We start from the raw sequence: 25,536 nt of genomic DNA on the forward strand, positions 1-25,536 counted from the left end.
TAGGATCTCTCCTAGTAGGTCCTGGCCAGGCTTGCTTCTCTGGAACCTCAAATAGACCCAATGACATAGCAAAGAATGAAATGCAGAAGTATGAACACGAGGTAGCACAAGAAATTCCTGTCACGGTAGTAGGTTGGACTCTTGAGGGCTGAAGGGCCTAGTCTCCATGACACAAACCCTAAAAAGGGAGCGAGTCATTGCTCTGGGCTCCCCTGATCTGGAAGGTTTCTCATTCTGAGTGGGCTCTGGAAACCACAAAATTTTCCCTGTGCCTCTGTGGGGAATCAGGGAAGCATGGAGAAATTGTATCAACTCACATTCCATCATTATTCATGATATTGTATACAACCGTTTTTACAACTTGTTTATTCATTCAAGGTAAAAGAAAGTAAAACCAACTTTAGCCAAACCCTAGTTTGTTTTGGGGGTCTGGCATCCACCATAAAGGTTTTGAAATACCACACTAATAAGTACATTTCTTTTTAAAAAACTCTTTATTAGTTAAAACATTATTGGCACATCACTTCTCATGTTCATTCTCAACAAATAATAAAATTTCCACTTTCTGTACTCAATTCTTAAGAATCTGAGAGATTAAAAATGTATTTAAATAAAGAACTAAAAGGAAGAGAATTAAAAACTTGGAAATTTATGGTAGATAAATTACTACAAAAGAGAAAGTACTTTTCTTATTCATGGAAATTTTGATGGCACAATTCTACTGAAACTCATACATATTTACTGCTTAATTTACATATCATCTTGGTGGAAAAATAGTATTCTTTACTCTTTCAGTTTCTTTGTGCTACAGTACATATAATTCTAGAGTGATATCACTTAGGTGTTATACAAACCTTGGTAGGGCCATGAACAGGTCAAATCTAGAGTCAAAGGTGCTTCAAAGACCCCAAGAAATGATTTTAAAACAAACTTAACAAAACATGTATTGGGTCATGCCCATGGTCCATCCAAACTGTATCCTGTTTCTATGGCAACAGAGAAAGGGCTATAGACCTTCATGTTATCACTTTAAAATGGATTGGAAAACACCCTGCCACCCCACTCCCACCCAGATAATCCCAGCCTCCTTCCATAACCCAGATAAGCCAATCATCTGTGTATTGATTCAAATCTTTCTAGAACTTATTTATAGTTTATATGTGGATCATTACTTTATTAAATTTACTGCCTGTATTTAGAGTGGTGTTTTCTTTATTTATTCCTAATACGTTAGTCAAACAATTAAGGGAAGCATCTAGAAAAGCATTTTAGAGATCAAGAGTTTCCCTTAAAATATGAAGAAATGCCAAAACTGCGTTAGAAAATATAATTATACATTTAAATAGTTACATTAAACCATAATTTAATCCAAAATATACACCATAGTATGATCTAACTCTGCAACTTTCAGAAGATTTATTAAAAATGCAATAGTACATGGATTAAAGTGGTGTCATCTTTCTCTCCTGTACCTCTGTGACTACAGATTTAACTTCATTTAGAGATGATCTCAAAAGTCTACTTTTGAGGCTCTTCATGAATGTGAGGCTCCAGCCAAGCGGCCTTCCTGGCTTCCTTGATAAACCCTGACATCTAATTTCTAATAATTTGAGATTTGGTGATAAAGTCTCTGTTTTCTTCATCTGTATGCTTCATAATTTAATTCAGATTTTACATGAATGGTAAAAATTAAACTATTCATGCTGAGTTGAGGGAGCTGGAGAATAAGAAGATGGAAGGATGCAAAAGAAAGAGGTTTTTGCAGATTGGCTGTGTTTCCTTGGAGGTAACCTGGTTGGGCTAATGCCAGGATTCTATGCAAGGTTTAAAAAAAACAACAAAGAAGCAAAGCCGTAGTTGCATAATGTCGGGCACTGTAGACAGTCTGTGTTGAAGCTAAACTATTACAGCTATATTTATCAGTACATCTCTACATATCTCCATTACTCACGAAGTTTACTTTAAAATAGGCTACTGACTGGCCTTCCCTCACCCCAGCATCATAAGTCTGTCAGCTCGAGATGATAGCTGAGCACAGGTAGCTGTGCTGGCTGATTTCTTGAGGCTTCTTACTGGTTAAACTATCTGGGACTTTGACTTGAGCTTTGCCCACTTCATGTAGACACAGCCTGCATCTGATGTGCTGTTTCTATTGACCATTTAAATACTAATCAGTAGCCAGTTCCTCAGGGTGGGAAGATTCTTCTCCAGCCACTTAATATTTTTGGATATGGTTTCCAGAACAATTTGAAAAATTTCCACATGTGATCCTTGGGCCTTAAGAGATTCAAAGAACAGTTTCACCTGAAAAATAAGCAAGAAAAGGATAACTGACGTGGTTCATAAAACAGTTTCTCTTCCAAAGGGTTTCAAACCAGCTTATAAATTGCACAAACACAGGTGCAAGCATTTCTTTGCCAATCTCTGAAAGGTTATTTTCTTCTTTTTTGGGCATAATTATTATTTCACTTTACCTTCAAACAATAGATAAAATAAGACAGGAATGACAAATCTTACAAGTGAGCACACTGTGGGTAAAGAATTTAAGAGATTGAGTCAAGGGCTTCCCTGGTGGTGCAGTGGTTGAGAGTCCGCCTGCCTATGCAGGGGAAACGGGTTCGTGCCCCGGTCTGGGAAGATCCCACATGCCGTGGAGCGGCTGGGCCCGTGAGCCATGGTCGCTGAGCCTGCGCGTCTGGAGCCTGTGCTCCGAAAAAAGAGATTGAGCCAAGTCATAGAGTAAGCGGTGATCTGAGATTTAAGTACTAGAATTTGCTTGTAGAATTCTGAATTTGCTTGTAAAGTAAATAAATTTAAGATTTATTGTGGAAAGAAGATGTAAAACACTAGAATGCTTTTTTTAAAAAAAGTAGAATTACCAAAAAGAGTAACTTTGTTAAAAAGACCTTAATGCACTCTTCCAAACTTCAATATAATCACTCGAGTGATGATACAATATGAATGAAATAATACAAAAGGACTCATCCCTCAAGTATAATTTCCATTTTGAATGCCATGAACATTAGTCCTATCCCTTCCATTTACTTGTTATGTGACATTGGAAAAACATCTTATTTTCTTTTAATAAAATAACAACTTCAAACCAGATTGCATCTAAGTTTACTTTCAATTCTACAGGTTGAACATTTATTTTTAAATTGTTAGCAAAAGAGAGTCACAAACCTCTTGCAGCTCATCCTTGGAAGAAAAGTGAGATGTTGTGCCAGAGATGATCATTCTTATGGGAAATGAGCCCAACTCAAATCTGAAAATAAAAGGAACCTCATAGATTTAAGTAATAGAAATAATGACCTTATGTTTATAACATGCTGTATATTTAAAATATATAACATTAATAACTATATGATAAATTTGTGCCTTGCAATGGATACTATTAATTACCACAAGAATAACTCATACTCATCCAGTAAAATCTGAAAGCTATGAAATTTATCAAATTTGACCATAAGATTAAAATGTAAATAAAGCTTTTTTTAGGAAATATGACCAATGTTTATGTTTAAATTTAAGTTTATATTTAAAGCAGCATTCTCTACATTTTTGATTATACACCCATCAATAAATATTTTTTGACCAAGAATTTCCCAATATACATATTTTTATTTATGAATTATATGCATGTACTATGTTAAAGGTAAAAAAGAAAATTTAAGAGCATAAGATAACAAATAATACATGTAGTATTATTTTCTTCTTGCACTGTAAGGCATTGTCTTACATACTTCCCCATCTCATTTTGGACACCACTGTGTTTATACATTATGTTTATTGGGGCATTGTTCGTTGAACTCTCATTCGAAGCCACAGATGGCATCCTTCACCCCAGTGTTTTATCTAGAGAATTTGTACCACAGGTCAAAGGGATTCATGCTGTAAAGCAGAGCATAGATACGTCTCAGAACTGGTCCCAAGTCTGGACTGTGCACCATGGTTGGGCAGGAGGATAATTTCCAGTTACGAAATAAATCTACAGCATTGCAGAAAAGTCTGACCATTTCAGGAGGGGACAGACAGTCATGCAAACAACCAAACCAATGATTCCAGTAAGGTCTTTAAGGAAAGACATTTTTAAAAATGCAGTTTTTTAACTATTCAGTCTCATGCGGACGTCAACCCCTTGAAGGTCCGAGAGTGCGGTAGAAATGTGCTTTTTACTGACAAAAAGCTATCTGTGAGGACTCTGAGTCCTTTATGGCTAAGAAATGAGAGGGAAGAGGAACTGAGGATGACTGACATCAGCGATGCTAACTGATACAAAGATAAACAGAGCAAATTGCACAGCTCTTTCATTCAGGGTATTTTCCATATAGTTAATAAGTGACATTTTGGGTTTGGATGAGGAATGGCTGAGCACTTAGCAGGAGGTTTGTTGTGAGAGAAAGCAATGCCATCCTGTACATTCCAATGGAATCTAATCATTGTTGGTTTTTCTGGGACTATTTTAGGTTCAGGAGCATACTGAGTGAGCTCTAGTTTTCCCCAAAGTTGAAACCCCAGAAAAGACTCATAACCTATCCAGTTTTGGAGGGGAGCTCCCAAAACATTTCTGATTGAATTTCTTTTAGCTACTCCAAGCTCTCCACTGTGCCACCTCCCCAGGGGAACTGGAAGTAGGGATTAGTTCTCTGCAGAATTCCTGAAGTTTTTTTCCCCCAGTGTTTGATGTACTATATATGGCTTCAATGTATTCTTCAGGCTTGGGGAGAGAGCCAGAAGGGAATGGGGGGGATGGGGCTGATGACTGGATTTAACTCAGCTCTTACTTGTTCCCAGCAATTCTTCATTGCCTGGGCTGAGTAAGAGAAATCTGTTTCCCATTCCCTTTATCTCATTCCTCTCACTTATACCTGGACAGGGCAATTTGGGCTAGTGATTTTTAAAATTGACAGACTTCATCAAACTATTTGAGTAAAAATGGTGTCATTGGGATCACTTGGTTATACATGGTTTTAGGCAACTGAGATATCTGGGTGGAAGAACACACACTGGATGTAAACAAATACCAACTTTTTAAGGAGATGGATCCAATTTTCTTTTACAAAATTCCAGGCTAATTGCTGCCCCTTTGGATTTCTGGCAATTGCATGAAGAAGAGCTGCCAAGTCCTGTGTCTTGATAACCTTTCCTTCCATTCCTAGTTCAATTAACCTGAAGAGATAAAAATCACTTAATTTTTCACGGTTTGTGTTTTATAATGGAAATTAACTCAGGCTATCAGTATATTAGAAGAATCAGAGAGAAAGAGGCATGACAAAAGTGTGATGTACCAAAAACAGTAATAAAGTCTCTACTGGCTAACATTTTTACTATTCCAATTAAACTTTTACTTTTTTCTAGAAGTAATTTTATTCACTTGTTATTTCAAAGAACTTTGATTAGCATCTTATATACATCTTTTATCAGCATCTTAAAATACAAGATGACTAGCATCTTGTATTTTGTACAATAATTTTCCGCCAAGGTTCTGAAAGTAAAACATAGCTATTTGTTTAGTAACAATCACGTTAGTAACTAAGGAATATCTGTTTTGCATTTTGTCGATATATATTTTTGGAAGTAAAGTCAAAGCGGTTCAAATTCTGATTCAGTTATTATTACAAGCCTTTGAAATTGGTGGCTGAAATTTTAGTATCTTCCCTGCATATGTGTAAGTTTACTTTTAGCAATTTAGTTAAATTCACTTACTTCGTTAACTTTTCCTGATGTTTGCTGGTTGACAATGCATACAGAATTTTGTTTTTTTCAGCACCAGACAATGACAGTTCGTATTGCTCTAAAAGGTAATTCCATCCTGCTGTTGTTTGAGCACCCATGGAGTACACAATCTTTAAAACATCTGTTGGGATACTGTAATATTAAGCACAAACGTGAAAAAAAACTTCTATGAAAGAAAAAATTCTTTTTTTCTTATTATGATTTTAAATTGCTATAACAGAATCACCCCTAGTTATTTCCAGTACCTAGCATATTAAACCTTTTTTTCTGGCAAATTTTTATAAAAATATTTTATGTAATTCTACTTTGCATATTATTTGTGTTTTTTTTCCTCCTGATGATAAAATGTTAACAAGGATAATAATCATAAAAAATGTAAACTACTTGGAGATGAAAACAGAAAGTTGATGGAATGAATAAATAAAAAAGGTGATTTCTAAAATATAAATGAACTCGTTTATATAGAATTCTATCATTAAATAGCATATATTGGTGCTATATGATTTTTTAAAAAAGATTATTACTTGCTGCTTTAATGTCACATTAGGAGTACTTTCTAGCCTGTCTGAGGGTTATCTGACTCTCTAGGTGTAGAGAATTATATTTCAGCACAGCTGTTTAGAGTTCAGTCATTTTAAAATTCTGTAAAACTGATAAGATGCAATATTATTAGTTTCTGTCCACCTAAAGAAGACACCATGGTTTTGGTGTTTTATTGTCCTATAGGATACTAACTAGTTTTGATTTTAATTTGGTTATGATTTTTAATCCCAAATATCATTAGATCAATAATAAATGATATTCATATTAATGGCTTGGAATAACCAAAACACAGAGAAGTAGGGATGGGACAGGAAATTTGTATTTATCATGCAGGGACCATAAGATTGTACTAGTCTCTATACAACTTATTTAACTGTCAAAGCTACCCAGTGAGATAGAAAAATTATGCTAATTTTTAAAAAAGTGGAAATAAAGCTTGGAAAGGTTAAGTAACTTGCACCAAGGTGACATACTAGCCTTTTTGGAGATGGGGTTTAGACCTATGGTTCTAATCCTGTGCTATTTCCACTGTACTATATGTATTTAAATATCCCAAGAGACTTTGAATCATAAAACAAAAAGTAATTAAATTACATTCCACGTTATTTTGTTTTAGTGTGTTTTACTGTACAAATTTATAAAAATTGGTAAGAAATAAATTATAAGTTCCTTGGAGGTAGAACACATAGTTGTTTTGTTCACTAGTTTATTCTTAGCACCAAATGCAGTGCCTGACACATAGGCAACAGGCAAAGCATTATATTTTGAATTCATGAATGAAGTAATCAATTAATCAATAAAAGGAAATTCCCCTTTAGGATTAATACTAGTGCTTTTGAAGTTTAGAAAAAAGAAACCTACAATATATGATTATGTGTTCTTGATTACAAGCTTAAATGAGATTTACCCAGAATTTTTTCATAGGCATAGCATCCTGTTCAACAAGTTGAACCATTGTATCTAATGGACTTGAGTTACTGCAGGTAAGAACATCCCTCTTATAACTAGCATAAAGACAGAATAATATTCTGTTGTGTTATAGGGCAACAGATGTCTATATTTTAGCCTCACTCATACAGTTCATTTAAACATGAACAAAAAGAAGAGAAAAATATAGCTAAAAGAAATTTTTGTTCTGAAACTGATTTTAAGCCTAAATCCCAAAGAGTGAAAAAGTCCAAAAAGAAGAAAACGAATTATTTTTTTTTAAAGAAGAATTCAAGAAAAGATTTCAAAAAGCTCACTGAGATTTAGTTATGTGGAGATAAATTATAATAGCATTTCATAACAATTTGGCAGAGGGAAAATTGACACCATTGCTTTACATGGTACTAAAGTTGTGAATTATTTTTCCTATTTTAAAAAGGAATTTTCCTTAATTCATATACAGATTTGATTTCTCAAAACATCCAACTGGAGAGTCAGAGTTTTAATAGCAACAATATAAAATCATGTGTTGTACAGAAATCAAGGCTTTCATTGAAAAGATCGTGATGTCTTTCAGTACCTATGGGTTGCAGCTGCTAAACTAAACTGCAACATAATCCTTTTGATCACAGGGCATCTACTTGATTACAACCATCACTGGAATCAATTTCGCCACCATACACATCCTTTAGATGGCCCAAATCATCAGTTTCCTATCAAAGTTGAAACTTGGGGCTAAGGCTGGGGTGTGGTATTGGTTAATGAAGAAGTAAACAACGTTTAAAAAAGGCACACCACCCCCCCCCCTTTTTTTTTTTTTAGTTTCATCAACTGATCACTGGTGTTTGGATTGCATGAAAATTTCACATTGCTTTTTACCTTTAAAAGGCATTACTCTTGGAGATTGGGCAGCCGCTCTGCCGGCCTCCACCCTCTGGCCATCTTTCTGGTACCATGCTAATGTTTATTAGCTCTCCCCTACAGGGACTTAAACCTCACTTCCCACAAAATCTATCCAGCACTTGCTATGCGGGAGCATGAAACAAGGGTCTGTAGTTCCCAGCATGTTTTTTTTTTTTTCTATCCTCACTAAAAGGTTTTAGATCTGATGTCTTGCATGATCAAAGACTTTTACATCGAAGTGAAAGGAACAAAGAATAGGACAGAAGTCCAGATCTACTTTAATTTTCCACTGGATTCCATCCACTGAGAGAAGAGTTCAGTTGCCTTCTGGACGCAAGGAGCATGATTCAGGTAACAGGCCAGCTTCAAGAGAGCCGAACGAAGCCTTCTGTCCCAGACCGAGCCCTCGTCACACCAGCTTTGCATGTCCATCACTGGCTTAAAATACTGGAGAAGGTAATGCTGCAGAAAGCACAGGATTGTTTACAGAAAGGCTAAGTTTAGTTCTTAACACAGCTCTCACTCACCCATCCAAAGGGTTCAACTCTAAACTGTCTGCATGAACCTTTCCCAAAGCATAGGACTACTTATCTCTATATTTTGCTTCTCTTTTTCTGGCCTCCACCTACCGGAGTTAGTTTCTCCATTAGAAGTACAATTTAAGCTTGGTGCTTTGTGACCACCTAGAGGGGTGGGATAGGGAGGGTGGGAGAGAGGGAGACGCAAGAGGGAAGAGATATGGGGATATATGTATATGTATAGCTGATTCACTTCGTTATAAAGCGGAAACTAACGCACCATTGTAAAGCAATTATACTCCAATAAAGATGTTTAAAAAAAAAAGAAGTACAATTTAATTTCCTATCTGAGGGGGGAATACCAAGTGATATAAGATAAAATCACCTTAGGAGGGATGTTTTGCTTATGATCCTGGCACCTAGCTCTTAGGATGGTGATGACAAGGAACGAGGGACATCTAACTATTAGGTGCTTAAGTGTTGACTGTGCTATCAGCCAGTTTCCTCAGATTCTTCAAGATTTAACCCCAAGAGTTCACACAAAACAGAACAAGTCTCACTGATCCTCCAGGCACTGTGTATTTTACTTAATGAATTTTCTGAAAGAAACACAAACCTTGAGATTTTCAGTGACATCTGAAACATTCCTTCTTTCCGTGATGTGGTAAAACAATTCTAGGTATTCCAGGCCTTTGAGAAGTGCAGGGATGCTTGTTTCATGTTGGAGATAGCGAGTCAGGTCAAGGGCTTTGTCTAGAGTCAACCTTCCTGCACTGAGGTATAAAACAAATGTTATACCAGTGGTTTGTGCATATCTTACAGTTCTTAATATTTTAAATATTAAAACAAATATGATATAGAGAGCAATAACAGAAGCAGTTCATTATATTCAGACCATTTGGTTTAAATCCTAGTTCTGCCACTGACTTGGGCAAATTAACCTCTCTGGGCTTCAGCTGCCTCCCCAATACAATGGGGATAATAAAAGTATCTACTTTAGTCCTCTGTTGTAAGGATTAAATGAGTTAATATAGGTAAAGTGCTTAGACTAATGTCTAACATAAATAAGTGCTTTGTAAATGAAAATGAAATAAATATTAGCTAATATTAATGTTTAGTACCAAATAATATCAAATTTTCATATATTTGTCATTCTCTAATTGCCTAATTTGTGGGTCTGAATTGTTCCTCCAAGCACATTTGGAACTTTGAGGACAGGTGCCATGTCTTGTTTCTTTGATGTCCCTCCTAGAGCCTAACAGAGAAGCAGCACTTATTCTGAGTGGGTCCAAACAGGGATTTTCATTTTTTTAAAGAATCTATTTAGATTCTAAAGTGATATGCCTTCTCTACATTTTTCTTTAATGAGAAGAACAAACAACAAAACTATTTTTCTGAATATCAAAACATTAGGATCTCTTCTGCAGAGGAAATAAACCATTATACTGTCACTTTTGTAAAGTGGTTTTCACATGTGTTTCTGAGGAGACCTGTGTCCCTGAAGCATCTATAAACCATTCTTGCCAGCATCCAACTCCCAGATTAAGCATAATAGTTTTATATGGAAACAGATTCCAGAACAAAGATATCTGTTTTGAATTTTTCATTAATATAATGCCCTATCTCCTATGGGTTTTTTAAAATTTAAATTCTCATCTAAAATGAGGGAAGTGAAACTAGAAAGAAGTGACATTAAAAGCAAGCAACTTTTGTTGTGACTATACTTTTCTCAGCCACAATGGCATACTGCTTTAAAACAACAGACTTAACAGTAAAATTTCCAAACATTTCGTCTGAAGACAGAGGGCTGGACCATATGCTCTATGATTTTATGGTCTGCTATATTTTTTAAAAAACAAATCCACAAAATGTCACTATTCCTGCCCACATGTGTAAGTGTCATAATACATGGTGTAGTAGATAAGTACAAATATAGTCACAACCTTTAAAATTTTAAATCTAGTGCACAATCCATTCATTACTTTGCTCACATTGGGGAAATCAATATGAAACCGGTAGAGAAATTAAGGAAGAATTGGCTGCTTATGTTTATTCTTCTTTAGACTTTTCTGGAAAGACAAAGTGTTTTCTTTCCTTTTTCCCATTTATCATCAACAGAGAATAATACGTAGAATAAATCAGGTCACAAGGTCTCCAACAGAAAAAATATTAAGGATCAGGTGGAGTATTATGCATTGTAAGCTTTTCCTATTCTAAGAATTTCTGTAATGTACTCACTTTATTCAGTGTGACATATTATTTCCTTTCAGGTGCTATAAAGTATACTAAGAGGATCAGTAACAGGAAGAAACTAGGTATTATATTCTAGGGTTAAAATTTTAAAAAGAATGTTTAACACATAAAACTCACTTTATATTAATCTTGTTTTTCTTTTTAGCCCAGTCTAATTTATTTTTTACTTAGACAAATACCATTATTTACTCATATTTACCTACTTTAAAACACTTTAATCTTAATATTCATTTAAGAGGGACTCCTTTTCTTTTCATAAAGTTATTATTTAATAAAAATCCAGTCCCTCATTACCTGCCCTCTGCTTCAATCAATGCACAAAACGTTATCTGAATGTCTGTTTAGCTTAAAAACTAAACCCACATATAAGCATATACTTCAGCCCAACAGGAAAAAGTCTATCTACTTATTTATATAAAGTTTCGGCTAAATGGTACCTTTGTGAAATAAACTGTATTCCTGAGGAAACAATTTGGGGCTTCTTTTTATGGTGCTGGACTTAAAGAAATAAATAGTTTACCTGTAAGGAAATTATGGTTGTCATTTTAATTCCACCCAACTCAGAGGAGATCCAAGTCTTAAATTATATTTAATAATAAGTATGAAAACCCAATTGAAATGAATATGCATTCCTGGGTCAAATTCTGTCTCTGAACTAAATGTGATCACAGATTACATCCTTTAACGCTTAAATAGATATTTCACAAAGCAGGGAAGGAAGAGATACATATCACCAAAGCAGAGTAGCAAGTAAAAATATTTAGACCTATTATGAGATGTTTACATTGTTTTCTTATATAATTACTTTTATTATAAAAGTAACATAAACAAACTACAAAACAATTGGAAATTAAGGGGAAAAAACTCATTATTTCATTACCTTACATATTTACTAATAGCACTTTGGAATATTTCTTTCTGTTTTTGTTTCTCTCACCTTTAGCTTTTTTTTTTTTTCATGTAACTGCAAACATAATAATACCTAAGCTTACATTCTGCTTTTTTTCCAATTTCACATTATTTGAAATGCATTTTTCTATGTTATCACTTCACCTTCCCATTCAACGCATGACCTTTTAAACAATTTATATTAGATAATACTAATAATGCTAACAGCTACCATTTGTTGAGCATTTATCACTGTACTTAGTGCTTTATCTACATTATCTTAAGCAATCCTCAAAACAGCCCTGCATGATAGACATTATTATTATTGGAGTTTTAAAGACTAGAAATGTTTTAAAGACTAGAAAATTTAGGCCTTGTCAGAGGCCTTGTCAGAGGTCAAACAATAAGTGAAGAGGTAGTACTTAGTTAATTTTTTTTAAACCAAAATTTGTGCTCGGAAGTTCATTAACCAGTCTACCTAGTAAAGAAATGATTGCTTTTCTACTGATGCATCAGTAACTATAGGGTTCCTTCTGCTAAATTTACACTGCACATAAATTTATAGGCTAGAAACAGCAAAAAAGACTTTGCAACTACTTGAAAGATTGGCTTTCATTTGCTGAGTTGTCAATATTCTTCCTTCTGCCTGGTCTTAAATTTGTAATCTACCTTCTTTGCAATCTGCTCAGAGTTTCTCCTTTAAGCAGACAAACCTCCCTCAACTGAAGATAATCCACTTCTCAGCTAGTCTATCATGCATCCACTCAGACGCAGGATAGCTATGCTACCATGATGCTCCTGAGACCTATGGGAGTGAGGATTAAGCTCTCAATCCTCTCACTTTTCTAACTAGGGAATTCTATTGTACAGAGAAGCTGTGTCTGAGAGATGTCTTGCTGGTTACGTTTACTTAATTTGACCTAAATAAGGATCGGAAAGGAAATAATACGTCACACTGAATAAAGTGAGTACATTACAGTAATTCTCAGAATAGAAAAAGCTTACATAATGCAAAATATGCCACCTGATCCCCAATTGTTTTTCCATTGGTGACCTTGTGATTTATTCTACATATTATTCTGTTGATGATAAATGGGAAAAAGGAAAGAAAACACTTTGTTTTTCCAGGAAAGTAAAATGAGGAATACACATAAGCAGCCAATTCCTCCTTCATTTTTCTACCAATTTCATATTGACTTCCCCAATGTGAGCAAAGTAATGCATGGATTGTGCACTAGATTTAAAAATTATAAAGGTTATAACCATATTGATACCTTTTGTCCAACAGATTACATTGGTATTTGGTGAAACAGCAAGCTACCAGCATAAACAAATTTAAAATCTGAGGTCAAAAGCTTAAATGCCCGGAGGGTCCACCATAAGTGAGTGAATCAGGCCCCTCATGTGTACCATTTAGGACTTTGGTACATAGGAGAATGTAGGCCTGGCCCAAAGGAAGATCTGCCCACCCTACCATCCTCTATGGTTGCCCTGTGCGAATGAAGGCCCACAGTTGCCAAATTTTCTCATTATTTAAGAGATTCCAGAAGTCAGGATTTCTACATAAACTTCTCCATACTTTAAAATGTTGGATTAAATTTTTAAACGCTGGGTGGGTCAAAATACTTTATCAGTGGGTAGGCTGTGGCCTAATGGCCTGTATTTGACCTCCATTCATATCCATATCATGTGAATGATTAACACCGAACGTTTGACTTGAAATCTAATGTATCTGGTGATAAAGCAGTTATTTCCTATGAAATCAGATGAATTTTTGCATTACCTTACTAGCTGAAATGCATCATGAATCAGATTTATTCTGTCCTTAGGTCTGAGAAATGTGTGGTTCTGATTCAGCAGTGTAATGAGTTGGTCCCATCCACGCCCCTCATAGTGGACAATGTAGTAGCCATTTGAGTCCACATTGAATTTTACCCAACTGGTCTTCTCAGGTAAATCCAGAGTATCTAGGAGGAGAAAATTTGTATAGGTATTTCCTTATCGACGTGCACGCCAGGAACATCTCCAAAAGTGTTAGTCTCCATACTATTACTAATAAATCAAGGAGAAGACAAAGTTTTGGAAGACTCACAATGATCCTATTTTCATAGTCTGCTGAATGGCTTATTTTGGGGATGATGACCTTATTAAATTAATAAATAAACTAATTCCTAGGAAAAGGACTGATGAATTTGTTCTCAAAAGCAGTCTATGCAGGTTTAAGAGGCATGCAAGGGCTCACTGAGCCAGATGATGAACATGACTGGAATTTGGCTTGATTTATTGGTGGCCTTGTCTCAAGGTTTAGTTACTGCTCATTGAAATATGTATATGTAAATAGGTGATCCATTTGTCCAGTCCTTATTTTGGGCAAAATAAGGACTGTAGGCTGAACACGACATTATGATGGGAACATTCTCAAATTTCAGTGATGCGTTTAAAGGGGAAATTAAAATTGTATTATTTTTAATATGACAGACATTACACTAGGTGGTAAAATAACATTACCATATTCTCTACAAAGCTCTGTGAGGCTTAATCCCCATTCAAAATAAGATGAGAAAACTGAAACTCAGAAGAAGTTAAAAATGTTTCTTAAGGGCACACATCTAATATGTGACAGAATGAGGATTTGAATCCAGAGCCAATCAGTTCCAGAGTGTATGCCTTTATCCACTGAACTAGTATGTATTAAAAGACATAAGATAGGATGCCATCATTTCTTAATATAAATATAAACCTATCTCTAAGTGCTAGAAGCACAAGAGAACTTTCCACTGAATAAAAAATTCAGACTTTCTAGCTAACACATATATGGATAAATGAGAACTTCCTCAAACATATATCATTCATTATCAGATTGACTTACAGTATCTTTCCTCCAAATATCTCAGAACATGTTTAATTTCAGAATTAAAACAGCTATTGGCTAGTTAGTTCATTACCTGTCTTTGATTTCAGAATGTGTCTGTGAATTGCATTAGAGGAACTTGTGGAATAGGTCACTGGGATATGCCAAAGGTACCTATGTTAGAAAGTAAAGACTGTTACAGACTAAATTAATGGCCATTTCAATTTTCACATCATCAGACTCGGATAGGCTGTAAAAGACACCTAATCATTCATCCTTCACACCAACATAAATTTTATAGGCTAAGACTAGCAGATCCTTGGGTGTGCAAAAGTTCTTCCATAATGGTTATGAAGGAGCAGCAATGTATACCTAGTTGAACTCTGTCACAATTACCTGTGCCATTTGCTGTCCAAATATCATACCACAACAAGTTCTGCTGATTGTTTTCTTCTAAGTAAGAGAAAAAAAATAAATCTTCCTTTCATATTTCCAAAAATTATGACAGTCTGATATTAATTCAAATAACTGAACCAAAGCTGTAGGAAAAGCCCTCCAAGGTAACGATCTTACTCCAGTATGATTTTCCACTTATCCTTTTGTTCAACAAAGCTACCTACATTCAACCCCCCAACTGCTAAGTGCCTGCAGCAGTGTGTCAAGATCTGCACATCAGCCAAGTCCAGAGAGGAGAGAAGCAGAATGGATTGGAGGAAAAGGCCTCAATTACTTTTCAATGGCCCTACTATGGTAAATAACTGAAACTGGCTATTTTTTTCTGACTAACTTTCTACCAGCTTCTAGAACTCATTTCGTCTATCACAGCAAAAGCCATATTAGCTACAGTAATCCTGTAAAATGACATGCTTGAAAATACCAATAGGTCTAAAACAGAAAGAATTAAATAAATAAATAATTAATTTTAAAATATATATTAAAAAAACAAAACAAAAACAGCAAGAATAGTAACTGAGGATGTGCCCAGTAGTCTTCAGAAAAATATAAAATAGTGAGAGAAACAGCAGACACAGACTCGATCTAATAAAGGGTCAGAAGGGATAATCTACCTGCTAATCCAGAGAGTACAGATAATTAACAAAGCAACTGCAATATTTATACAAATTGGTAAAAAGAGACACATAGATATCACCAAGACTTAATGGATCGAGATTCCTGGATGGATCTGGACTCTAGAAAGAGATTTTTCCAGATAAACATATCTGGGAGTAAAGAGAGGAAGAGTAGCATTTCATGAGTTTGGATAAGCATGGATCAGAGGATAATAATTTTATAATAGTAATCTAAATACTGCTTCAGGTAGAGGAAAAATACAGATCATTGCAGTAGATATTTGTTATTCTGGGCCAACCACACTATTGAACTGTCTCTGGTGACATTTTGATAAGTTACAGAATTATGAGTCCTGCTTTCGCAATAGTAAATCAAACATTAAATTTTCCAGCCTGTGTTGCCAAGCTTTAAGTTGTTTAAGCTCTCTGAAGTTCAGACTTCAGAAGGACATACACAGAAATGGAAGATAAATGGCATAAGAGTTGCTGTTGGATCGAAATAGACATCTGATGAAACAAAAAGGGAAAACAGTATATCCTATGTGTTAAGGCTGTGAATTTGCCAGAAAAATTCTAGAACTGTTATTAGACAGCTAGATCCTTGGGAAAAAAATAATAATCAAAAGAGCCAGCACGGATTCACTTGGATTAATTTCATTTCAATTTAACCTCATTCATCTTATTGATAGGGCTAATAGATCAGAGGAAGGTGGACCATGTTGTGTATCTTGATTTTAATAAAGCCTTTAACAAGTTTTCTCAGGACAGATGACAGTGTGGGTAATTGGATTTGCTTTTATTATTACCAAGAACATCATGTTTTAAGGGATTACATTTATAGTCTCTTACTGAAAAACGAAAGAGAGCGGAAGGTCTTAGCATCTAATTTATCAAATAGGGAATGTCTTTTCCGATAAGGTGTATAGTTGTCATAACATTTCCTAGGTATGGGCCAGTCACACAATTTATTAGGTATATTATATTAGAAATATTAGGTATATTATATTAGAAATATTACCGACGACCTTCTGCATCACAACTGAGGTTCTAAAGGTGGCCCCAGGATTACTAAGAATGTGCCCCTCAACAATGCAGTCTGGGCTGATATCAAGGCTAGTTTAGGCCTTCGAGTCCTGTGTAGAAATAGCACCCCATAAAACTGCCAGAGAAGCTGAAAGAAAGCTAATGCGATCACGAACAAACTGAGATGAGGTAAACTAGACCGACAGAAGGAAAGCAGTCACCTTTCCTGCAGGGTCCCCCATTCAGGATCCTCTTTGAACACCCCATTCAGGAAGCGCTCCTGCTGCAGTCTGATTGAACGCCCTTCTCGGTTAACCACCACGAGGGGGATTCCTTTCTGCAAAGTCCATGTAGCCATCATGTGCTTCACCTCCACATTTTCCCGCAGAAAGGTGAGCTGAAATGACAAGTGACTTCGGTAACTCAAGACAGAGGAGAGAAGCCAGAGATGAGAAACTTCGACCTCCTTGGACGCTGGAAACATGGGTGGGACAGGAAGCGGGGACTCTGGCTGAAATCTCCCAGGGGAGTGATGTGGAAACTAGAATGCTGCCCCTCCCCACCCTGCCCAGGGCTGCTCTGCAAATTACCTGAAGCGGGGACGTGTGTGGGAGCTTGAGGGTTAACACAGGGCAGGAAAGGTCAAGAGGAAGGGTTTGAGACTGAAGCCTCCCTTTCAAAACAGAAAAAAAAAAAAAAAAAAACCCCACCATAAAACCGAAAACCAAAAAACTACTCTCCATTTTATTAATGACAGAATCCAGAGAAGTGGCTTAAGAAGAAATGTCTCTCTTTAGGGAAGCTTTTTAAAAATTCCAATAGAACAATATTATATCAATAGAGGTATATGGAATGGAGAACAAAACCTCTAGCTTTTTAGCTTCTAGTATGTATTGCTGATCACTGAGTGATGCTGAATCTCCCTTTAGAAACTATAATTGATGGGATTACCATAATGCTTTTTAAAAAGTTTGCCTTTTTTTTTTTTCCATGATGACTTCCCAAAAGTAAACAAAAAGACAGGGCCTCAAGAAAGCCATTCACTCTATTTCCAAACTTAACAGATTTGGTTTGGCATTTTTCAGAGCCTAGAGGATGCCAGTGCAGCAGTAACCACTCAGAAGAATTTTGAGCTGAGATATTTTTAGCTAGCAGCGGGGTTGTGGGAAAGCTGAATTATAACAACAAAAATATAGTAGTAACAGCATCACCCCCCTAAATGGCCTGAGCATTCTTTCTTCAGGCAGCTTTGTTTCAAGGAAAACTGTGGAGTCTCTATTTCTCTCCAGTTATTTAAAGGGACAGTTGGGCGACTTTACACACTCACTTTGGGCCAGGTGATGAGCCAAATCTCTTCTACTCTACAAGTCTCTTTCTACTTACTGTGTTGCTTGTTGTCTTGGAATCGGAATAACAAAATCCACCAGATGTAGAATCACTTTCTAAACAATCCTATAAAACAAGAGTAAAAGAGCACTGCCATTTTGGGTACTGATAGTTGGCTGAATATGCATATTAGACATGAATGCAGACATTTATTAGCATAGATATATGAAATTTTAATTCATCTAAACATGGTAATAAGCATAGCAATTCATTAAAGAATACATAAAATTTACTCTTTTTGTTTTATATGTATAATTGATGTTATGTGACACGATGCTGAGTTAGGTATTCTCAGGAATTTATCATTTTCCTACCACAGTCTCTCTTTTTTTTTTTTTGGCTGTGTTGGGTCTTTTTTGCCGTGCACAGGCTTTCTCTAGTTGCAGCGAGCGGGGGGCTACTCTGGGCTTCAGTAGTTGTGGCTCGTGGGCTCTAGAGTGCAGGCTCAGTAGTTGTGGCGCACAGGCTTAGTTGCTCCGTGGCACGAGGGATCTTCCCAGACCAGGGCTGTAACCCGTGTCCCCTGCACTGGCAGGCGGGTTCTTAACCACTGAGCCACCAGGTAAGTCCCCCACAGTTTCATTTGGCATCAGAAGGGGGTCACCTAGAATTTAGGACCTTTAGGGGAAGTTTGGATGGGTGACTTCCCTGATAACCAGGAAGAAGTTGTGATGTAATTGAAAGAATGAATACTGGACTGAGAGTCAGAAGACAGATTTTAAGTAATGACTCCATCATTCACTTGGTATATGGTCTTGAGCAAATCTCTCCCTTCGAATTAGTTTTCCCATCTGTAAAGATGGGGTAAGAATGCCTACCTTACCTTCTTGAGATGGTTATAAGCATGAAGTGACAAAAATTAACATAGGGGTGCTCACAGTTAACCTAAAAGAATCCTGTCATTATTGCCCAAATATCTCCTTTAATCCCCTTTACACCCACTACCCACACCAAAGACAGATTCTTCCTTGCTGAAAAAAGGCTTGGTTGATGTCTACACACAGAGACACATACACAAGTACACATCATAGCAAAGGAGAGGGAGAAGGAGGGGGGAGAGAAAAGCAATGTAAGGCTTGTTGTTGACAACCTGAGGGAGAATTGTGAAGAACACCTGGATCAGCGGCAAGAGGTGATGAAAATGGATAAGGAGCATCTTTATAAGAATTACAAAGGGTCATGTAATTTGATCCCCTTTAGGGTTTTCAAGAAATGGGGGTAAAATGTTTGAGCTACTTTGAAAAAAATTTTAATTATTGCATTTGTTTCTTTAACCACAAACTCACACATAAGTTAAACCTTGAGGGTCCAGACTTAATAAGGGCACAGAAAAAATCAAATGAGATAATGCACATGAAGTTTCTTTTTAAACTGTGAAGTGCTGTACAAATATTGAACAATATTATTACTGTCCCTGGGACATACGTGCTTATAAAGGAGAGAGGACCTCTTCCGTGTACAATGACTTAGGGTTCTTCCACCTGCAGGCACAAGTTCTGCCAGTTCATTACTTCTATAACAAAGTATTGTCCTTGCATTTGAAAATCTAAGAATATTTTTATGAGTTGACTGCACGTTTTCTCTGTCTTACCTACTATACTACGTGAATCCCAATGACAAAGAGACCATATGTTCTTAATCAATCATTATCTGATTATAGGGTCAATAGAATGCTAAGGGCCTAACATGATTCTTTCTCTTAAGCACATTTTGTTTATTATTATCATTGTTATTATTGAACCAATGGAAACCAATAAAAGAGAATGTCACTGGATGGAACAGATTCATAAGTGTACTTCTAGGCATTCAGCAGAAAGGCAAATCAATGAGGGCTGGAGCTGTCTGTAAGGACGAGGTGAAATCTCAGCTAGATCTCAAAAGATGGACAGCACCTGAATTGTTGGAAAGACGAGAGAGCACTTCGGGCAGCAAAAGCACCAGAAACAGAGGCATGACAGGGATTGAACAGGATTTCTTCCTATGAGGGAGGAGGTGTGTCTCACTCAACAGAGAATACAGGCTGGGAAATACATTTGAGCAAGTAGAGTTCAACCTTAAATTTGGGAAGAGAAGATCAGGTGTCACATGGAGGAATTACAAAGTCATGAAAGATTTGGAAAAAAAGACCAAAGTGTAGGGTCAACCATAAAAGGGAAACCAAAGAGAAGGAGGTCAAATATTGAACCCTTGGGGTTTAACTAGTGTGGCATCTTGGTTTAGTAAGGTGTCAGAGGTAAAAAAAGAGGTGCTGCCTGCTTACCCTTGCCAGTGTGGCAAGTGAAATAAGCATTTGTTGCCTGACAATGTAACTATTTATAAACCTTCATAATTAGCTTGTCACTTTTTAGACTGAACAGCAGTCTACTATAACTTAACAGAGGACTTGCATTTGACAAACTGCTCCACAAATCATCATTCTTAGCAGTCTACTATAACTTAACAGAGGACTTGCATTTGACAAACTGCTCCACAAATCATCATTCTTAGCATTTCTATAGCTGAACTTCTTTAAGTAGTGAATAATTCCTTTCTTGAATTTCTCCTCACTCAGAAAATCCTTGAGCATATTCAAAATACAAGCTCCCTAAAATACAAACAAAAGCAAAGAAAAAGAAGATAAAGGAAAAGGTAATATATGTTTTTAAAGGAAACTTACATTTTACGGAACATGTGTAACGTCTGATAAATGAACAGCAAATAAAAACTGAAACAGGTGGCAATAACCTGGCACCAACAACTTAAACTGTTGATGTACTGGCCTCATTATATTTCTCCCAAAAGCAGAGCTTCCACTAGTCCACAGCATTTACTACCTTTTTATAGGAAACAGCATCAAACATTTCCTTTATGTGAGTAGAGGTTTCTGCTTGATTGGAGAGAGGATGGGATGAATTTAATGAATCTCTTTTAATTACTTCAAAACACATGTCCAGAAAATCGTCGTCCTAAACAGGAGAGAAAATTTTTTTCAATTTCCATTTGACATTCTCAAAGCAATAGGAAACACGATAGGTTTTATAAGATATTCTCAGAAGTAGGTATTCAATATTTCTTACCAGATGTTTCTTTCCCCTTATATATTCCCCTTTCACCAATTCTCTATTTTGTAAAGGTATAAATTCGACATTCCCTCAGATACTGCCTGAATGTTTACCATGAGCCAATCCCTTCGATACAAAAATAAAACTAAGGTTCCCATTTAGTGAACACATGCTGTGTGCCAAGATCTTACATCCATCATCTGCAATCCTTTCAACACCCTGCAAGGGAGATGCATTATATACATTTTACAAGTGAGAATGTATGAAGCTTTGGGATTAAACCACAGATTCAGCACATAGCAAATAAGAAGACACTGACTTTGAATCCATGTCTGTCTGTAATTGTACTGGATGAAATGTCTACCTCAAAGAGCTAATTATCCATTACTAACTACCTTGATATGTGCTGTTCAGACCCTCTTGTGCCTATTAAAAAAGACATGTTTGAAGAAATCTTTTCACACATTTTGGGGAAATTAACTAACCCTTTGGAAATTCTGGAGGAGCGTGTCCCCAGTCATGCTCAATTCAGGTTACATGCCAAGAACTCTGTACAGGATCTATAGCCATGGGCATTGTCTTGTCCTATATCATTGTATACAGACAGTGATACTTTCCTCTCACCCCACATACACAGCTGTAGATTTGTGCTATTTTCACTCTCTATCCACAAACTTTAGGGTGAGGGATTTATGCTGACTGTTCTCTAAAACCTCCAGTGTCTCATCCAGTTCTATCATCTGTGTTATGTGCCTCCCGCCCCATTCATATGCTGAAGCCCTAGCCCCCAGATTGTATTTGGAGATAGTGCCTTAAAAAAGAGGGGACTGAATTAAAATGAGGCCATTAGGGTGGGCCCTAATCCACTCTGACTGGTGTAAGAAGAGGAAATTTAAAAACTCAGACACCAGAGATGTGTGAGCACAGAGAAAAGACCATGTGAGGACACCGTGAGAAGGTGGTCATCTGTAAGCCAAGGAGAGAGACTTCAGAAGAAATCAAACCTGCCGACACCTTGATCTCAGAGTTCTAGCCTCCAGAACCGTGAGAAAATAAATTTCTGTTGTTTAAGCCACCCAGTCTGTGGAATTTTGTCATGGCAGCCCTAGCAAACTAATACAACCTGTTTATACAAAACAAAACACCATAGATTCAAAGACTCAATGCTATGTTCTCTTTGGCATTCTCTAAAAATTTTAGTAGTAAATTAATGATTCCTTAGGGCATACAGTATGACATACAAAATTGTGACTTACAAATTGTAGCTCTGGATATGTGATGTTAACAGAGATAAGTTCCATGTATGTTGCAAAACCCTCATTGAGCCAAATATCATTCCACCATTCCATTGTAACCAGGTTGCCAAACCACTAGGAGGAAAACACTCAATGTTATTAGAAGGTAAACAAATATAAAAAATTATTAACTATAGCAAAAAATATAATGGGTGGTAACTTCTTTCTTTTAGTAGCTGAGGCCTCTTCTCTATCTTTGCTACCCTTTTCTCTCGGCATAGCCTCCTTCTACTGATTTCCCTGCCTTCGCCTCTCTCCACATTTTTGCTTCCTTCACTTCTCTTTGTTTGTTTGTTTGTTTGTTTTTTCTTTTGGTACGCGGGCCTCTCACTGTTGTGGCCTCTCCCGTTGCGGAGCCCAGGCTCCGGACGCGCAGGCTCAGCGGCCATGGCCCACGGCCCAGCCGCTCCGCAGTATGTGGGATCTTCCCAGACCGGGGCACGGACCCGTGTCCCCTGCATCGGCAGGTGGACTCTCAACCACTCCGCCACCAGGGAAGACCACTTCTCTTTCTTTGTGTTCATATTGTCTCCAACTCCCCAACTTCCATTATATCCTTGCTATATTTCCTAGATATTAGATTTAATATTAAGGAAGAAAATGAAACATTTCGTAGGGTACATTTTGCACAATAAGTATAATCTCACCTTGTCACTGACTTATGGTGATGGTCTAAGGGGAAGTATAAGCCAAAATATTTTTGGTGAAGTCACCTTTTTATATTAAGTAGCAGGTACTTAAAAGGATAAGAATTCATTTAGGACTTTCAGATTGTTACACAATATTAGTGATGACCAAATTTACTTGTTGTCCTCTGCCCCAATTCACTTCTAGGGATTAACTTGGCCACTAAGGTGAATAAAAGTCTGAGATTTTAAATATATATAAATAAAATTAAAAGGATGCAAAAGATAATCTAAATAGAAATTTACCCTTGACCTATATTTAATCTGTAACACGTTTTAAATATTATTATTTTTATGTATTATTATATCTATTTGGCCTTTGTCATATTAGTGTGCCTATTTTAGGATTGCAGTCTCCAGGACTGGAAGCTTAAACAATAAGATTCTAAGATTCAGAAGAACCTTGTTACAGTTACAGAACACAAACCACTAGATCTGTAGCTTCTAGAAACAGTTCGAGCTCTATACCTTTTCTTACAGCCCTCCTATCATATTGCAAGTGGGCTCCAATCTTCTGAGGGGGTTCTGTGAGAAGGGACAGCGGGTATTTCCTCAGTTTGAGAAGTGATGAACACAAGAAGTACAAGCTGGTTATGGTCATTTCACCAGTCAGTAAAAGTAGTTTATTCATTCATTCAGTAAATATCTATTGAGAATCTACTTTGTTCCTGGCTCTATACCATATGTTAGAAATACAAAGATGTATGTAAGATAGCCACTGCCTCAATACAAATGGTGGAGGCCAACTGGTAGACATACGCATGCAATAACGCATTGTTGGAACTATGATCTATGTCTGTACAAGGGACAGAGGAGATTCCAGAAGGAAAAAATCAGTTTTGCTGGGAGAGTGTGTAGAATAACTGGGAAACGATTCATTTCCTTAGTCTTGCAAGTGGTCCTCAGGAATATTGGAAGTGGGGTGTGCTCTAAGCAGATCAGGTAGCAGGAGCAAAAGCACAGAGGAATGATACAACCTCGCCTGTTCAGGTAACGGCAGGTAGTCTGGGATGGCTAAAGCTAAAGGTGTCGTTCAGAGATGAGGCTGGAGAGGTGGAGGACAGCCGGGTCCTCGGGGCCTTGTTTGCCACACTATGGATCCTTTACTCACCCAGGCACTGAGAGTCTTTGCCAGGGTTTTACACAGAGGAGTGACATAGTCATATGGAGATTAATGGGGAAACAAAATAGCCAAGGCCATTGGGGCCTGCTGCTTCAGCCCTGAATACTGAGTCTCCGTAAAAGAGAAGCTATTACAGGAAGGCCTTAAGGAAGGATGGAGCCTCAAAAGTAGAGCTCTCTGATTATTTCCCTATGAACATTGGGCAGAAAATTAGGAATACCCAGACTCAGTTAAGTGCTTTAGAGCTTCCAGAGACTAATGATCAAAACCCCTAAGATGGGCCAGAGGGGAGATGCTAAACCAGAGGAAGCTGTTCATATGTTCTCAAAATACAGTGCTGAGCATGGCTCCTACGTAACTGGGTTCTTAGTTTGCTGCTTTAAAAAAAACAAACAAAAAACAACCCCCCCTTATTATTATTATGGTCACGATAAAGGATAAAGTTAAACATTTAAAAATAAGAGATTTTACCAGCTTCTACAATGGAATGATATTTGCCTACATGGTAAAAGAGAGTTTCCAGTGCCTTTAATAATTCACTGCATAATGGGGAATTTTCAGAAATGAAATAGAGTGGAAAAAGTCTCTGATATCTGCAGAGCTAGTTTTACTGTTTCACATTTGTATGTAATACAGTGTTGATAGATGGGCCTTGGAAATCTTATTCTGTAAGAAATGGTAGCAGTGGTGGTCATTGTCACCATCATTAATAACTAACACTTGCTGAGTACCTACTACATGACAGACATAGACACTTATCTGTAATCCTCACAACAGTTTCAAGAAGCAGGAGCTATTATGAACTTAATTTTATAGACGAGGACACTGAAGTTTAGAGAGTTAGGTAATGTGTCCAGGGTCAGCAGCCCATGAGTGCATAGACTTGAAAATACTTCATTATGGCTGAATAATCACAGATTCCAACTGAAAGGAGATTGATTTTGCCCTAGATTGGAATGCCACCGTATTGGAGGGTATAAGGGGAAATATTTTTAATAGAAATCTCTATATGTAGGGTTTCTAATTCTGTGCTTTATGTATCTGCATGGTCTTCACTTTTCTTTACTAAAAGACATTTGGAGGCTTTGCCTTGAAGGGTTTTAGAGGACATAGTGGCCACTTCTCTTGTGATAAAATTCCTGTATGAGACCCATTGTCTAGAGATTGAATATTCTTCTACTTGACATATTATGTTTGGCTTGATAATCCCTAAGGTCCCCTCTGGAAGTAAAATGACATGATTTTACGTTGTTTCGGGAATATTGGTGTTGTTCTGCATAATGCTCTGCTGAA

The 25,536-nt window shown here is 36.8% G+C and overlaps 1 protein-coding gene across 2 annotated transcripts in view; it reads right to left on the minus strand.

Annotated features, from left to right (window-relative positions):
* Positions 1-2,143: 2,143 nt before the first annotated feature.
* The window catches only part of ERAP2 (endoplasmic reticulum aminopeptidase 2), a 38,908-nt gene continuing 15,515 nt past the window's right edge, over positions 2,144-25,536 (minus strand). For both annotated transcript variants that reach the window (XM_007466867.1, XM_007466868.1), the window contains 13 exons: positions 22,396-22,509; positions 20,912-21,043; positions 20,551-20,682; positions 18,096-18,164; positions 16,934-17,109; positions 14,714-14,793; positions 13,552-13,735; positions 9,244-9,400; positions 8,387-8,571; positions 5,707-5,868; positions 5,029-5,169; positions 3,184-3,265; positions 2,144-2,304 (listed from right to left, as the gene is read on the minus strand). In XM_007466867.1, the coding sequence (XP_007466929.1) occupies positions 2,161-2,304; positions 3,184-3,265; positions 5,029-5,169; positions 5,707-5,868; positions 8,387-8,571; positions 9,244-9,400; positions 13,552-13,735; positions 14,714-14,793; positions 16,934-17,109; positions 18,096-18,164; positions 20,551-20,682; positions 20,912-21,043; positions 22,396-22,509 (1,758 nt within the window). In that variant the 3' untranslated portion in view covers positions 2,144-2,160. The remainder of the gene's footprint in view (positions 2,305-3,183; positions 3,266-5,028; positions 5,170-5,706; positions 5,869-8,386; positions 8,572-9,243; positions 9,401-13,551; positions 13,736-14,713; positions 14,794-16,933; positions 17,110-18,095; positions 18,165-20,550; positions 20,683-20,911; positions 21,044-22,395; positions 22,510-25,536) is intronic.

The sequence above is a fragment of the Lipotes vexillifer genome, unplaced genomic scaffold (assembly GCF_000442215.2).
Source record: "Lipotes vexillifer unplaced genomic scaffold, Lipotes_vexillifer_v1.1 scaffold364, whole genome shotgun sequence".
NCBI lineage: Eukaryota > Metazoa > Chordata > Mammalia > Artiodactyla > Lipotidae > Lipotes > Lipotes vexillifer.